Raw genomic sequence first — 18,035 nt, forward strand, 5'->3', positions numbered from 1 at the left:
ACTAAGTTTCTTTCCTTGACGTCCACCTATTTAGATTACCTACTTTTTCTTGTATCAGTTTTGGTAATTCATGTCTTTCAAGGAATTTTTCCATTTCATCTAAATTGTCAAATTCATTCGCATAAAATTTTTCATAATATTCCCGTGTCATTCTTTTATAGGACCTAGTCTTTTACAGGATCTAGTCTAGAGATGTTCTGTCTTTCTTTCCTGGTATTGCTACTTTTTATCTTCTCTCTCTTTTCCTCATCTCTAGCTAACACATAATCAATTTCATTAATTTTTTCAAATAATCAGATTTTGATTTCATTGATTTTTAAAATTTTTTGTCTGTTTTCTATTTCGTTTATTTCCACTCTGATTTTTATTTTTTCCTGCCTTCTACTTATTTTGGGCTTAATTTGCTCTTTTTCTAGCTGCTTAAGGTGGAAGCTTAGACCATTGATTTGAGACCTGTTTTATTTTCTACCATGAGCATTTACATAGAGATAGTTCTCACTTTGTATGATAGTGAGGGATAATAAAAATTTCCATGGAAGCCAAAACTTTGCAAAGTAATCTTCATAATCAATGGGGAAAATTGTAATTGTTTTGTGACCTTTCAACATTTTTTGTCAACACATTAAAAACTATGCTACTGTTATACCTATATAGAGAAATGAAAATATGGTAAAACTAATATTTACTATCCTGCAATTTAAAACATTGACAGCATTGAAAATGTGTTTCTTTCTTTTCAAAAACCCTATGTAGAGTAGTTTGAACAGTGCTTGCCTTCTTATCATTGTATAACTTCAGATATGGAGTGAGCTTGTTTTCTATGCGTTAGTGAATTTTCATACTCTTTTCTAAGGTTGGAGCAGCTTCCAACATTTTATCCTTTGTGCTTTCAATGTTGGGAAACATGTCCAAGATAGTGTGAAGAGTTTTGCCAGCATCACCTCCTCTGGAATATCTTTATCCTTTTCATCATGACCCAGGAATTTATGTCGATAAGTTTGCCTTCACTAAGTTCCTCTGGTTGCATATCTAAAGTCTCATGAATAGTAGCAATGCCATTTCCAAGGTCAGCTATCTTCTGATCACATCTAGTGTTGTTAGTGTTGTTTCTTTGCTGCATTTTTGTCTTTGTTGGCCAATTCCTTCTTTCAGTTATCCACTTGTGTAAAATGTCATGTGGGTTTGTCAATGGGAGACAACACAGCTATACACTTTGCTGTCTGTATAGCTGTTGGAAAACAGATGTGCTGTTAATAATCACCAACAGACTTTGAAAGAAGTGAATTCATCACTTATCATGATGTGTATCTGTTATTTACACAGTGATTTGTGGACTGAAGAATTAGCAGTGAAGTTTGTAGTTTATGCTATTAGTCACAGATAAGGTACTGTGGCAATTAAACTTTGAACTGTGATGTTGGCAGACTAGTATTATTTAACTAAACTGTGGTAACGGAAATTCATGCATGTCAGAATCATGGAAAGTGAGGACAACCTGCATATAATTTTTTCCTCTAATCACTGCTTTAGCTGTGTCCCACAAATTTTGATATTTTGTGTTTCCATTTTCATTCAAGTCAAGTTATTTTCTGATTTCTCTTTGGACTTTGACACATAGGTTATTTACAAGTATGTTGTTTAATTTCCAATATTTGGAGGAGTTTCTGAGATTTCTTTTTGTTGTTTATTTCTAATTTAATTTCCTTATGGTTGGAGAACATACTCTGTATGATTTCCATTCTTATAAAATTATTACCGCTTGTTTTGAAGCCCAGTATATAGTCTCTTCTGATGTTTGATTCATGTGTTCTTGAAATGAATGTATCTTCTATTGTTGTTGTGTGGGATGTCTGTAGGTATTCATTAGGTCAGGTTCATTGATACTTACTGATTTTTTTTTCTGCTTGTTTTATAAATCATTGTGAGAGGGATGTTGAAATCTCTAGCTGTAATTGTTAATTTATCCATTTTTCCTTGCATTTTTGTCAGTTTGGGTTCATGTGTCGTGTGGCTCTGTTGTTAGGTGCATGTACATTTATAATTGTTATATCTTCTTGCTGTATTTTGATCCTTTTGCAATTTTGAAATATACCTCTTTGTTTCTAATAATATTTGTTACGTTGAAGTCTGTATTGTCTGATATTAATAAATAGCTACTCCAGCTCTCTTATGCTTATAATTTGCATGGTATTTTTTCCCATCTTTTTATTATCAATGTGTTTGTCTTTGAATTTAAAGTGAATCTCTTTTAGACAACGTATAGTTGGTTCTTATTGTTTTATCCAGTCTGACAGTTTCTGATGGGAGTATTATTCTATTCCCCGTTAATGTAATTATTGATTTGGTTTGATTAATGTTTACCATTTTGCTGTTTGTTTTCTATTCATTTTATCTCTCTTTTGGTTCCTGTTCTTCTTTTGCTGTTTGTGTGTGTGTGTGTTAGAAGAATATTTATCAGTATACCATTTTAATTCTCCTGTTGAATTGTTAGTTGTAGTTCTTTGTGTGTGTATGTGATATTGCTATAGGGATTACAATATGATATTTCACTTCTTATAGCCTACTTCACGTTGATACTGCTCTTTTTTTTCTGGTAAAATATAGAAACTTTGTACTAGCATAGCTCCATTTTTGAACCTCCCCAACTATTCCAGGCGGCTTTTGTTCTTTCAGTCATGTACGTTACACTTATATTTGTCATAAATTTGACAATATGATGTTACATTTTTGCTTTAAAAAGTATTTTAAAGAAATTAGAAGGAAGAGAAAAAAAGTGTCTGTGTTTAGAGCCTTTATATTTACCTACATACTTTAAAAAATGTCTAGTGTCCCATGGATTTATCATCTGGTGTTATTTCTTCAGCCAGAAAGACTTTCTTTAGTGTTTCTCGGAGATCAGTTCTGCTAGCAAATATTTTATCTGGAAATGTCTTCATTTTGCCATTTTTAAAGGAAAGTTTCACTGAATAGAGAGTTCTTGGTTGACAGGTTGCTTTCTTTTAGTACTTTGAGTATGTCTTTCCAGTATTTCCTGGCCTCAGTTTTTTGTGTGTGTTGAAAATTCTACCAATAATACTATTATTCTCCTGTGCATGTTGTGTCTTTTTTATTATTGTTGTCTTTTTATTGTTGAGTCTTTTTTATTGCTGCTTTCAAGATTTTTCTCTTTATTTTTCAGCAGTTTAATTATGATGTGGCTAGTTTCCTAGGTATCCTACTTGTGATTTGCTGAGCTTCTTGGATGTGTAAATTAATGTTTTTCATTAATTTTGTTAAGACATTTCTCCAAATATTTTTTTCATCTCTTTCTCTCCCTTGTTTCTAGCACGCCAAATACACATATGCTGGAATGCCTAATATTGATCCAAAGATCTCTGAGGTTCTGTTTAGTTTTTTAAAATATATTTTTTGTTCTTTGGGTTGGATAATTTCTAGTGATATATCTTCAAGTTTACTGATTCTGGTTTTGCCATCTGCTTTCTCAAATATACTGATGAGCCCATCTGGAGAAATTTTCACTTCAGCCTTAGAATTTTCATTTTTAAAAAATTTTTAAATTTATATAAAATAAACATTACTCTTTCTTTAAATTTTGGCAAAGGCCTAGAGTAAGTTAAATACCACCACAACCATGATACAAAAAGTTCTGTTACTTTCAAAATTTCCTCTTGCTGCCTCTTTATGGTCAAACTGGTTCTTTTATATATGTTTTTTCTCTTTTGAAATGGCCTGTTTGTTCACTCATTCCTTAGCATCTTTTCCTTTAACTTTTTGAATATTTTTATAATAGCTTCTTTGAGATCTTTGTCTGCTAAATCCAATATTTCCACCCACTTGGAGTCAGTTTCTATTGACTGATTTTGTTCCTTAGTATAGGTCTCATTTTCCCATTTCTTTATGTGTCTAGTAATTTTTGGTTGAAAATGCTACATTGTAAACTGTATATTGTAGTGTCTCTGGATTCTTCTGGTCTTTCTGAGGGTTTTGTTTTTGTTTCAGAGGCACTTGCTTGGGCTCAAACTCTGACATCTGTTTCTCTCATAGAGTGCCATCATTGATGTCCCTGCTTAGTGTTTTTGTTTGTTTGTTTTTTATGCCTGGAGCTCTAAAGGACTCTCCTGCACCTGCATAAATTGGAGGTGAGCTAGCGATTTGAACAGAGGTTATATTAGACATCTAAAGCCACTATGGCTTCCACTCCGCTGCCTGAGTTGTGAATATGTCAGAATGCTTTAAAAATACAGCAAATTTGCAAGTCTTTGTAGACTTTCACTCACTGATGGGCTCTCTAGGGTCTCTTTGCACAAACATTTTGGCCGTCAGACAGGGACATAGGGAGAGTTTATTACTGCAACCTTTCTGTGACTCTTTTGCTCCAAAATTCTCCCTGTTAAATTTCTGGCTGCTCTGCTATCAGCATTAAACTGTATCCTGTTGATTTGCATTCTCTCTCAGTGCTCCATAAACTAGGGATGGGAAATAAGAAAACCCTAGGAAAGAATGCCACACACTCCCCATTCTTAGCTAATGAAGTAGAATTTTTTGATGAGTAAACACTTTTCAACTTGTGAACTGCCTTTAGTACTTTTCCAAAGCCCTGAATTCATTGTTTTAAAAATTATTTTATTCAGTTTTATGTTCATTTACTGAGGAGAAGAATTCCATGACTACTTCATGCCACCACTTTTGGAAGTAAGGTCCATCTTCAATTACTCACCTGATAAACTTACATGTTATTGTGTTTTAAATGGCCTGTTACCCTCCCAATTCTCTGTTTTACTTCTTCTGCCCTCTACTGTATCTTTATATCTGTTTGATTTTTCCTCTTTATTGTTTCAGACAGGGAGACTAGACTTGACACCCTTCAATTGGATATACTTGGAGATATTTCCTTCCATAAGGAGATACTGGAAAGTGACAGAGGGCATCATTCACTGTACTCTATTTTAAAGGTCTGGCAAAGTGATAACCAGCTGGAGAGGGATCAGGAAAATCAAGACAGTCTTCTTGGGCAAGTCATGGTCATCAACAACAAAAGTTATTGATGAGTCAGGCCATACACATAATGCATTTGGAAAAATATTTCATGACTGCACAGACCTAGATACTTTAAGACAAAGACTGTGTAAATGTGATTCATTTGGAAAGATCTTGAAACCTAATATAAACCTATTCAGATGTAATAGGGATTATGCAAGAAAAAACACTGATGAGAATTTTGCATGTGGGAGAACACCTAGTTTTTCCTATTCTAAGCATGAAAAACTTCATAATGGAATGAAACACTGTGAAGATAATCAATGTGGAAAGATTATCAGCAATAAACAGTCTCTTATTCAATATGTGAATGGGGAAAAGACCTGTATATGTATTGAATGTGGAAAATCTTTTCTCAAAAAGTCACAGCTCATTATACGTCAATGAATTCATACTGGAAAGAAGCCAGATGATTGTGGTGCGTGTGGGAAAGCCTTCAGCTCATTGTACATCAGAGAACTCATACTGGGGAGAAACCTTATGAATGCTCTGAATGTGGAAAAGCCTTCTCTCAAAAATCATCCCTCATTATACATCAGAGGGTTCATTCTGGGGAAAAACCATATGAATGTAGTGAATGTGGGAAAGCCTTCTTCCATAAATCACCTCTCATCATACATCAGAGAATTCACACTGGAGAGAAACCTTATGAATGTAGAGAGTGTGGGAAGGCCTTCTCCCAGAAGTCACAGCTGATTATACATCATAGAGCTCATACTGGAGAGAAGCTGTACAAATGTACTGAATGTGGGAAAGCCTTCTGTGAGAAGTCCCACCTCATCATACATAAAAGAATTCACACTGGGGAGAAACCCTACAAATGTGCTCAATGTGCAGAAGCCTTCAGCAGAAAGTCAGAACTGATTATACATCAGATAATTCATACTAGGGAGAAGCCTTATGAATGTACTGACTGTGGGAAAACCTTCTCCCGGAAGTCACAGCTCATCATCCATCAGAGAACACATACTGGAGAGAAACCCTATAAATGCAGTGAATGCAGAAAAGCCTTCTGTCAGAAATCACATCTCATTGGACGTCAGAGAATTCACACAGGAGAGAAACCTTATGTATGCACTGAATGTGGGAAAGCCTTCTCTCAGAAGTCCCACCTCCCAGGACATCAGCGAGTTCATACAGGAGAGAAACCTTACATATGTGCTGAATGTGGAAAAAAAGCCTTTTCTCAGAAGTCAGACCTTGTTGTACATCAGAGAATTCATACTGGGGGGAAACCCTATCGATGTGCTATATGTGAAAAGCCTTCATCCAGAAGTTACCACCATACATCAGAGAATTCATACAGTGGTACAATCATAGGAATGGACTGAGCACAGAAAAGCCTACAGTATCTGTTCCAGCCTTAATAAATACCACAAACGCCATAGATTTGATGAGTTTTGAGACATCTTTGTTGATAAAATTTTACAAGTGAAATCAAGTTTAATGTAGTTAATTTTTTATCAAAGATAATACAAAAGTCTTAATTATATAAATGATAGGCATTTTCACTATGTCAGTAAAACTTTTAATATTGTGAGCTGAATGGTGAGTATAACAGAACAACTTACATCTATAGACTACTTTGAAGTTACATGTTTCTCACTATACTACATAAGAAGACTCAGACGTAGTAATGTTGTTAATGTTAGCCTAGCATAATTGTGGCCATGCAGCAAATCCCCATAAAGCACATGAAGAAAGTTTGAGGCAAAAAATGCCAAGAGCTAGAAACTGTATTTGGAGGAAGGGAGTGGAGTATCACCCCTAAAGTTATATGTAAAACTCTTATTGTAGAAAGATGGAAAGATGAGTTAAGTCTAATAAATGTGGTCTTTTTGTGTTTTTCCATTTCAAGAATATAAGTTGGGGGCTGGGCCGGTGGTGTAGCAGTTAAGTTCGCACATTCTGCTTTGGTGGCCTGGGGGTCGCTGGTTCAGATCTCGGGTGTAGATATATCACTACTTGGCAAAGCCATGCTGTGGTAGGCGTCCCACATATAAAGTAGAGCAAGATGGGCACAGATATTAGCTCAGGGCCAATCTTCCTCAGCCAAAAGAGGAGGATTGTCACCAGATGTTAGCTCAGGGCTAATTTTCCTCCAAAAAATACATATATAAGTTGATCTGATTCTGTGGATGGACCCAGGGTCTTGGAATTGACACTTCTTGCTCATTTCTCCCTTTTACCCTGCCCCTCTAGGAACTTGATGTGGAGGAAAGGCATTGGTTTTAAAGCCAGGTCGTCATAGGTTTTTAACCCTTGTTCCATTACTCACAGGTTGTGTGACTTCAGGGAAGCCTTTTTTAACCCTCAGTGTTCCTTCCCTCATCTATATGTGAAATCCTGGCAGACAGCACATTTTTAGCTAATATTTGCCCCCTTTATCTTCCCTCTGTTTTCTTGCCATAGGTTGCTAATACTAACGTGTACATGTTTAAACTTATTTGCACTCCAGACACTCTTCTGATTTCCTGTCCTCTCCTCTGTCCATTTCACTGCCCTTGTGTCTGGTGGCCTAGCTCTTGCTATGTTAAGGAGACTTCGGTTACTTTTTGTTTATTTTACTTTGCAAAGACATAAATTATGGTGTTTGCACATAAAGACCCTGTGTGATACCTCTGCAGCTCTTGTTTGACCCGCTCCCTGAAGCACCAACTCTTTTTCTTGAGAATTGAGTGACCCTCGGAGAAAAACCCTTAGGGAGTAGAGAAGACATGCCCCGATAGCTTACACAGGCAAGTATGATGTCGGGACATAAAAACCTCACCTGTTAACTCTAAAATGCTAATATGTTCTTTGTTGTGGCCCTAACTCTTGTCCCATGAGAATCTTCTGGTAAACACCCCTGATGGGGAGAGGGCACATGTGGCAGGGATGTAGTGACACGTATGGCTAAATATGGTGTCTGCATGTAAAGTTTCTACCTGATTCCTCCACATTTCCTGTCTGGCTGACCCTTTCTCTGCAGGTCTCCAGTGTTTACTCTGAGAAGTAAGACTGCATGAGAACGTCTGCAGAGGAGATGGCACACCTCAAAAAGATGTGCAAACCTGTATGAGAACATTCTTTCTGTCATTGTGAACAGTGATATCAGATATAACTGGCCATTTGCAGCTGGGAAATGAAACTTTCAGGCATGTCCCATGGAGTGATCTGCTTTGAGGGGTCTTGATGGAAGGGGGCCCCCAATGGCCCTCACGGAGGTGTGGGGAAGTCAAGTTCTCATATTAGGAACATACAGAAATCTTGCAAGGAGGAAATGATAATACAGTGACAGTTACAGAAATTAAGGAAAATAAAGACTCCAGAGTTCCTATTTACAGGCCTTTCATTTTGCCCTTTTAGCTTCCAGGGAACCTCATTAATCTGATCATGATATATACTATGTATTGCTATAAAATATAGCAAAGCTTAACACGTTGGTAAAGTATAGAAAATTTTCCCTTTGAGGTCTGGAAAAAAGACAATGTCTACTTTCACCAGATTTATTCAACATGGTTGGAGGACCCAGTCAGGGAAATCAGGCAAGAAAAAAAATGGTATAATGGTTGGAAAGCAACAAACAAAACATTTGCAGGTTATAAAATTATATGTGTAGAGAATAAAAATATATAGATTGTTAGAAGTAGGAAGTTTAGCAAGGTTTGTGTATGTGAAGTATTTAAAAAAGTTTCTATATGCTAGCAATAGATATAAAATGAAAATTTAAAGATGTCAATTACAGTGGCATGAAAAATACCACATGCCTAGAAATATATGTATTTGCAGTACTATGCTGATCAGAAGTGGCAAGAGTGGGCATCCTTTTGTTGTTCCTGATTTTAGAGAAAAAGCTTTTAGCTTTTCACCATTTATAATGATGTTAACTATGAACATGTCATATATGGCCTTTATTATGTGGAGGGACATTTCTTCTGTACCTAATTTGTTGAGGGTTTTTATAATGAAAGGATGTTGAATTTTGTCACATGCTTTTTCTGCATGTATTGAGATGATCACATGATTTTTTGTCCTTCATTCTGTTAATGTGGTCTATCACATTTATTGATTTGTGTATCTTGTTGCATCCTTACATCCCAAGTCTAAATCCCAGTTGGCCATGGTGTATGGCCCTGTTAATGTGCTGTTGAATTCTGTTTGTTAGTATTTTGTTGAAGATTTTTGCATCTATATTCATCAAGGGTATTGGCTTATAGTTTTCTTGTAATGTCCTTATCTGGCTTTGGTGTCCGCGTAATGTTGGCCTCATAAATTTTGAGAGTGTTCCCTCCTTCAATTTTTTGGAAGAGTTTAAGAAGAATTGTTAATTCTTCTTTAAATGTTTGGTAGAATTCAACAATGAAACCACGTGGTCCTGGGTTTTTCTTTTTGGTAGGTTTTTAAAAAAATTATTTTATTGAGGTCGTAATAGTTTATAACATTGTGAAATTTCAGTTGTACATTATTCCTTGTCAGTCACCATATAAATGTGCCCCTTTACGCCTTATGCCCACCCCCTAACCTCCATCCCCTCTGGTGACCACTAATCTGTTCTCTTTGTCCATGTGTTCGTTTATCTTCCACATATAAGTGAAATTACACAGTGTTTGTCTTTCTCTGTCTGGCTTATTTTCCTTAACATAATACCCTCAAGGTCCATCCATGTGGTTACAAATGAGACGCTTTTGTCTTTTTTATGGCTGAGTGGTATTCCATTGTATATATCACCACAGCTTCTTTATCCAATCATCAGTTGATGGGCACTTGGGTTGCTTCCACTTCTTGGCTATTGTGAATAATGCTGCAATGAATATAGGGGTGTGTAAGACTTTGAATTGTTGATTTCAAGTTCTTTGGGTAAATACACAGTAGTGGGATAGCTGGGTTGTATTGTATTTCTATTTTTAATTTTTTGAGAAATCTCCATACTTTTCCCTAGTGGCTGCACCAGTTTGCATTCCCGCCAGCAGTGTATGAAGGTTCCCTTATCTCTAGATTCTCTCCAACATTTGTTAACTTTTGTCTTGGTGATTATAGCTTCTAACAGGTGTAAGGTGATATCTCAGTGTGGTTTTGATTTACATTTCCCTGATGACTAGTGATGTTGAACATCTTTTCACGTGCCAATTGGCCATTGGTATATCTCCTTTGGAAAAATGTCTGTTCATATCCTCTGCCCATTTTTTATTGTTTTTTGTTGTTGTTGAGTTGTGTGAGTTCTTTATATATTTTGAAGATTAACCCCTTGTCAGATATATGATTTGCAAATATTTTCTCCTAGTTGGTGGGTTGTCTTTTCGTTTGTTCCTGGTTTCCTTTGCCTTGCAGAAGCTCTTTAGTCTGATGAAGTCTCACTTGTTTATTTTTCTTTTGTTTTCCTTGCCTGAGCAGACATGGTATTCAAAAAGATCCTTTTGAGACCAACATCAAAGAGTGTACTGCCTATATTTATTCTAAGAGTTTCATGGTTTCAGGTCTTACCTTCAAGTCTTTTATCCATTTTGAGTTAATTTTTGTGTATGGTGAAAGATAATGTATTACTTTCATATTTTTGCATGTGGCTGTCCAGTTTTCCCAGCACCATTTGTTGAAGATACTTTCCTTTCTCCATTGTGTGTCCTTAGCTCCTTTGTCGAAGATTAGCTGTCTGTAGATGTGCTGTTTTATTTCTGGGCTTTCAATTCTGTTCCATTGATCTGTGTGCCTGTTTTTGTACCAGTACCATGTTGTTTTGATTACTATAGCTTTGTACCATATTTTGAAGTCAGGGATTGTGATGCCTCCAGCTTTCTTTTTTTTTTCTCAGGATTGCTTTAGCTATTTAGGGTCTATTAGTTGCCCCATATGAATTTTAGGATTTTTTGTTCTATTTCTGTGAAGAATGTCATTGGGATTCTGATTGGGATTGCATTGAATCTGTAGATTGCTTTAGGTAGTATGGACATTTTACCTATATTTATTCTTCCAATCCATGTACATGGAATATCTTTCCATTTCTTTACATCATCATTGATTTCTTTCAATTGCGTCTTATAGTTTTCATTGTATAGATCTTTCACCTCATTGGTTAAATCTGTTCCTAGATATTTTATTCTTTATTTTTTTTTTTTTTGCGATTGTAAATGGGATTGTATTCTTGAGTTCCGTTAGTATGTTATTAGAGTATAGAAATGCAACCGATTTTTGTAAGTTGATTTTGTACCCTGCAACTTTGCTGTAGTTGTCGATTATTTGTAACAGTTTTCTGATGGATTCTTTAGGGTTTTCTAAATATAAAGTCATGTCATCTGCAAACAGCAGAAGTTTCACTTCTTCATTGCCTATTTGGATTTCTTTTATTTCTTTTTCTTGCCTAATTGCCCTAGCCAAAACCTCTGGTACTATGTTGAATAAGAGTGGCAAGAGTGGGCATCCTTGTTTTGTGCCTGTTCTGAGAGGAATGGCTTTCAGTTTTTCCCCATTGAGTATGATGTTGGCTGTGGGTTTGTCATATATGACCTTTATTATACTGAGGTGCTTTCCTTCTATACCCATTTTATTGAGAATTTTTTTAATCATAAATGGATGTTGGATCTTATCAAATGCTTTCTCAGCATCTATTGAGATGATCATGTGGTTTTTATTCCTCATTTTGTTAATGTGGTGTATCACATTGAGGTGCGGATGTTGCACCATCCCTGTTTCCCTGATATAAATCTCACTTGATCATGGTGTGTGATCCTTTTGATGTATTGCTGTATTCAGTTACCAGTATTTTGTTGAGGATTTTTGCATCTATATTCATTAGCAATCTTGGCCTGTAATTTTCCTTCTTTGTGTTGTCCTTGTCTGGCTTTGGGGTCAGTCTGATGTTGGCCTCAGAAAATGTGTTTGGAAGTGTTCTGTCTTCTTCAACTTTCTGGAAGTGTTTGAATTTTCTTTGAATGTTTGGTAGAGTTTTCCAAAGAAGACATCTGGCCCTGGAATTTTATTTTTTTGGAGGTTTTTGATTATTGTTTCAACCTCTTTCCTTGTGACTGGTCTATTCAGATTCTCTATTTCTTCTTGATTAAGTTTTGGGAGGTTGTATGAGTCTAAGAATTTATCCATTTCTTCTAGATTGTCCAATTTGTTAGCAGATAGTTTTTCATAGTATGCTCTTATAATCTTCTGTATTTCTGTGATATCTGTTTTAATTTTTCCTCTTAAATATGCTAAGTTTGAAACCATATTATAAAATTTAATTTTGTTTTATAATTATGTAAACTTTTTCAGGTTCCAAAGTCATATCGACAGAATGGTGTACATTCAAGGAAGATTATGTACTATCTTTGTCCCCTCTATCTTACTTCCTTCTTCCCTGTGGTGGGAAGTGTCTAAAATGGCCACCAGTGAGTCCCACCTCATGGTATTCATGGCCTTTGTAATACCCTCCATATGAGTAAGTAGCTTATAATCAATAGAATGTGGCAACGTTGAGGGGATGCCATTTTGGTGATTAGGTTATAAAAGATTGTGACTTTCATCTTACTTACAGACTCTTTCTTCTGCCTCATTAAATAAGCAAGTTGCAAGTTGGAGAGTCCTGCATGGCAAGGTACTGTGGGTGGCTTCCATCCAACAGCCAGCAAGGACATAAATGCCCTTAGTCCAACAATCCTTAAGGTGTTGAATTCTGTCAGCAATCATGTAATTGAGCTTGGAAGTGGATCTTTCCCCAGTCGAGCCTTCAGATGAGATCCCAGCCTGGGCTAGTACCTTGATGGTAGATTTGTGGGAGACCCTGAAGCAGGTGACCCAGATAATCTATGTCCAGATTCCTGACCCACAGAAACTGTGGGACAATAAATGTGTGTTGCTTTAAGCCACTAAGTTTTGAGATAAGTTGCTACATTTCAATAGATAAGTAATAACACTCTTTATAGATAATACTTCATTTGATCATTTATTCTTCCATTATTTGCTTTTTATTTTTAAGGTAAACATATAAACACTTATCTTCATTATTCACAGATTCCGTAACTGCAAGTTCACCTATTTGCTAAAATTTGGTTGTAACCCCAAAATCAATACTCATGGTGCTTTTGCAGTCATTAGCAGACATGCACAGAGCAGTGAAAATTTTGAGTTGCCCCATGCACACATTTCCAGCTGAGGTTGAACAAGGGGATGCTCTCTCTCTTGTTCCAGCCCTCAAACAGAGATGGCCAGGGCATGGAGGCAGCAGGGGTAGTGCATTGTTGCACAAGACACTTCAGTTCTGCAGCCAGTTGGATGGCATTTGAATCCAACTCTGGCACCTGTTAGTGGAGTGACCTCAGGTAAGTCACTTAATGCTTCTGAACCTCATTTTCTCTTTTGTAAAACAAAGAAAATAGACTCTACCAGGATAAGTTGATTTTAAGATTATAATCTTAATTACACAAAGTTGTAAAATTCACAAAGTTGTAACTTAAGATTATAATCTATTGATATGCATGCATTATGTATATCTATGCATATATACATACATATATGTATATATGTATATATGTGTATAAGTGTGTGTGTGTATATATATATTTATGTATTTCTCTAGGAGCAATGTTCATTATTCACTAATTCTGTGTTTGCAGCAACTTTATAGAACATACCTACCATGAATAATGAGAATTGACTGCATATATTCATTCATTTTCACATTTTAAAAAACTAAAGGGTAATAACACACTATTTTCACTTTTTTACATAACATCATATCCTGAAGTTCACTCCTTATTAGTACGTAAAGATATTTTGCTCTGTCTCTTTCCTACAGCTGAATAGTACTGTTTTGTGTGTATACCATAATTTATACAACCAGACCTCTGTTGGTAGATCTTTGGCTTGACTGCAGCCTTTTGGTATTAAAAATAGTACTGCAATGAATAACCTTCTGACCTTATTTTTTTGTCTTTTTTTGCCAGTGTATCTTAGGGATGCATTCCTGGAAATGGGGTTTCTAGATCAAAGGGGAAAAGCTATGTAGTGTTGCCGTTGTAGAGAGATATCCACATATTCTTTGATAATCCTCCCCTTCAGAGGTGGAGCTCTGTTCCCATTCCTTTGATACTGGGCAGGCCTTTATGACTCACTTTTAGCAAACAGAATACAGAAGAAGTAATGAGATACCACTTCCAGTTTAGGTCATAAAAAGACATGGCTTCTGTCTTGTGTGTGCTCTCTTGCTCTCTTTCTCCACTGACTCACTTCATCCTGGTAGAAGCCAGGCTGCAGGAGAGGGAAGGCCACTGCCATGTCATGAGGATAATCAAGCAGTCTAAGAAAGGCCCACACAGTGGGAACTGAGCTGGGAAACTGATACTCTGAGGCTTCTTATCAGCCACTTGATTGAATCTGGAAGCATATCTTCTTCCAATGAGCCTGGAAATAACTGCAGCCCTGGCCAACAGCTTGACTGAAACCTCCTGAGAGACTAAACCTGAACCGCCCAGCTAAGCTGATCCCAGATTCTTGACTCACAGAAACTATGAGACAATAAATGTTTATAGTTTCAAATTGTTAAATTTCAGGTAATTTGTTACACAGCAATAGATAACTGACACGTAGTTTTCCTAGCTATTGCCAAACCCTCTATATAGCTAGACCAGTTTTCTGTCCAACCAGTAATATATGAGAATTCCTGATTCCCATGGCCTTACCAACACCATATGTTTCCAAACTCAGAATACTTTTTCTTTTTACAAGCTAATGGATGAGAAATAGTATCTTAATGCAGATTTAATTTTTATTTCTTTGCTTATGAGGGAGTTCTCCTCCTTCAACTTCTTTTTTAAGGAGATACTGATGAGGATTTTAGGCTAGTTAATTTTAAAACTGCAGAGGAGAAGCAGGCTCCGAGGACTGGAATTTGCTTGCTCTTTGATGAGAGATATTTGCATTTGTGAAGGAAGGGGGGATGACCTTACCTCTGGAAACTCTTAATGGGGAAGGCAAGAACTTAAGTTGTTTACTGTCTGGCAACCTCATGTAACTGACGCGCCCCCCCCCCCCCCCCCCCACCAAATCCTCCTTTGTCTTTGGCTGAAGATAATATTTAAGCGGTGACTTCTGCCATTTACTCAATCCGGTTTGATTCTTATCTAAAAGTTGTGGGACCGCCCAATGGCCGGACCCTGTCGGCACTGGTACCATTTTAACTTTTTTTTTGTCTTGTAAAGCGATAACTCACAAACCTATGCCTTAAATTTAGCCTTACTCTCCACCCATGTTTGCAGCAGAAGCGGCAGCAGCAACATGCCGGCAGCAGCTCTGCCTGCCCATGGGTCCTGTCCCCATGCCAGCGGCGGCAGCAGCAGCTCCCCATGCCAGCAGCATCTCTGACTGCCCGTGGGTCCTGTCCCCACGCAGCAGCTCTGACTGCCCATGGGTCCTGTCCCCATGCTATTCCATACTATTCTCTAAATAAAAGAGCACTACTGCCAGATCTTAAGAGTCTAAGAAATCTTTCTTTCAACTGCTCGGCTCACCGACCCCACATCAATACAACATAAGGACAGCTTCTCATCACTCTTAGCACCAAAAGCTGAAGTTTTCACAGCTCCTACAAGTCTGTCCATGGTCTGGCCCCTTCCTAAACCTACAATGTCCACTGGCATCACTCTTTGAGGATTCTGAAATAATCATCACTGTACGCTTAGTGCCTAACACAGTGGCTACACTGTCTTAAGCACAAGCCATGCAGTAAATATTCATGTAATTGCAGAAGTTTACATTGAAGTGAGTGATCACAACTGCCTAGTTCTTACCCTCTTCTTTGTCTTGACCAGCCATTAGTCATGCCTCTTTCCTCCCCACAGGCTCCTAAACTTTGGCTTGCCCACAAGTTTAAACATACACTAAAACACTAAGGATGTGCAGAACATCCTCCCTTAATAGCTTATTCCCAGAATCTAAGGACCGCAGAAACATTTCCTCTTGAAGTGCCCTTGTTTGCTGATGCGGGGTCGGTGAGCCGAGGAGTCGAAAGATTTCTTGGACTCTCAAGATCTGGCAGTAGTGCTCTTTTATTTAGAGAATAGAATAGCATGGGGACAGGACCCATGGGCAGTCAGAGCTTCTGCTGCCGCTGCTTCTGCTGCCCGCGCTGGCATGGGGACAGGGCCCATGGGCAGGCAGGGCCGCTGCTGCTGCCCCCGCTGGCATGGGGACAGGACCCATGGGCAGGCAGAGCTGGTGCGTGGGGACAGGACCCACGGGCAGTCAGAGCTCCTGCTGCTGCCCCGAGTTGAGGGTTAGGGCTAAATTTAAGGCATAGGTATGTGAGTCATCTCTTTACGAAGACAAAGGAAAGAACATGAAAAAAAGTTAAAATGGTATCAGTGCAGGTGGGGTCTGGTCATTGGGTGATCCCATGACTTTTAGACAAGAATCAAATCGGATTAAGTAAAGGTCAGAAGCCACCACCCTAAATCAGTTACATGAGATTGCCAGACAGCAACCAACTTAAGTTCTTGCCTTCCCCATTAAGAGTTTCTAGGGATAAGGTCATCTCTCTTCTTCTTCCTGGTATAGAGAGGGAGGCACCTTCTACAGATAGAGATTTACCTTACAAATGTAAATGTGTCCCAACAAGGGCAAGTTCCATTCCCAAGAGCCTCCTTCCCTGTCCCAGTTTATCAAAAGCAATCAGCCCCAAACAGTCCCGATGCCAAAGAGACATATCCTGGGGTGGCCAATTTCAGGTCCCTACAAGCTCATCCCCCCTTCCTTCACAAACGCAAATGTCTCTCAAAAGGGCAAGCAAAATTCCAGTCCTTGGAGCCTGCTTCTCATGTGCAGTTTTAAAAGTAACCAGCCTAAAATCCTCATCATTTGCCACTTGCACACCCCCACCTTTTGAAAGTTCCTGCTGACCTTTCTTAGCCCTCCCTGTAAAAAGAAAAGCCTTTTTCCATTTGATTTGGAGATGCTTGCAGATTTCTGAGATTGGCGCATTCTCCCTGTTGCAATAATCTTTCTGAATAACATCTCTCCTTATCTAAGTCCGGATTTGTTCTAATTTCACATGAGAAAATAAAACTGCTAAACATAAAATTGCTGCTCATTTAATTACATAAACCAAAAATCATGGCTCCAGTGAAAACTATGATGATTCAAGATTGTATCTATTTAGGTGACAAATAAAAATGGCAAGCAATATATATTGGAGTATATGAGGAAGCCATTCGGTATAAACCTAATTCGGCCTGACTTTGTTTTTTCCAAAAGGGCCTGACTGTGGCCATTGAGCATGCATTGTATATACATTTCCAATGGCAAGAACAAAGGCCCTTGAGATAAAGGTGCAACTTCCCTCCCCCTCCCAACGTCGGCATTTCCTTAAAGATTAAGCACCTTTCCTTAGGCTAGGAACTGATTGCGGAGCTCACTTGTGACCACTCAGCTGGGGACAACAGACCTGCCATTCTGCTGTGTTCACTGAGACAGCAGACCTACCTGCTATTTCCATCAATCACTGTGCCGACAGAGCAGTCTCGCGACTATTGTAAAAGGGCCATTTCAATCCTATGTGAAACATCCTGTTTGGGGGTATATAACCACTCTGTGCACCCCACTTCCTTGGTGCCCTTTCTTCCTTCGGGAAGAAAGGCCCTGGGCCATGGTCCTCAGATTTCAGCTCAGAATAAACTCACCCAAATTTTCATTTATAGATTGGGTATGGATTATTTTCGTCGACATAGGCATGTGAAACAGTTTGTTAACACACATTTTTAACAAAGTATAAAAGCTTGATGTAAGGTATAGACTTCAGTCTCCCATCTCTCTGCCTACACAGCCTCTCCTTTGCCCCCATTATTCCTGCTTTCTCCTAGTCTCTGATTTCCTTCCATCATCCCTCTCTCTGTGCCGGTCTTTCATTCCTGTCTCTCAATTTTTCCCTTTTCCTTCAGTCGGCCTGCGTCACTTATGACTGTAGTAGTACTTTCCTCTGAGAACTCTTTACAGTCGTTTTTAGCATAAAGTTCATTATTACTCTGTATTCCTTTTACTTTGGC

At 38.0% G+C, this 18,035-nt stretch overlaps 1 protein-coding gene across 1 annotated transcript; it reads left to right on the top strand.

The window, feature by feature from the left end:
* Window positions 1-5,456: 5,456 nt before the first annotated feature.
* Window positions 5,457-6,424, top strand: LOC100071598 (zinc finger protein 300-like; the record flags this gene model as incomplete). The annotated part of the gene is made up of 1 exon (XM_070233355.1): window positions 5,457-6,424. A coding segment is annotated over one exon (912 nt), but the record flags the coding sequence as incomplete, so codon positions are not given.
* Between the last annotated feature and the right edge of the window lie 11,611 nt (window positions 6,425-18,035).

The sequence above is a fragment of the Equus caballus genome, chromosome 14, assembly GCF_041296265.1.
Source record: "Equus caballus isolate H_3958 breed thoroughbred chromosome 14, TB-T2T, whole genome shotgun sequence".
NCBI lineage: Eukaryota > Metazoa > Chordata > Mammalia > Perissodactyla > Equidae > Equus > Equus caballus.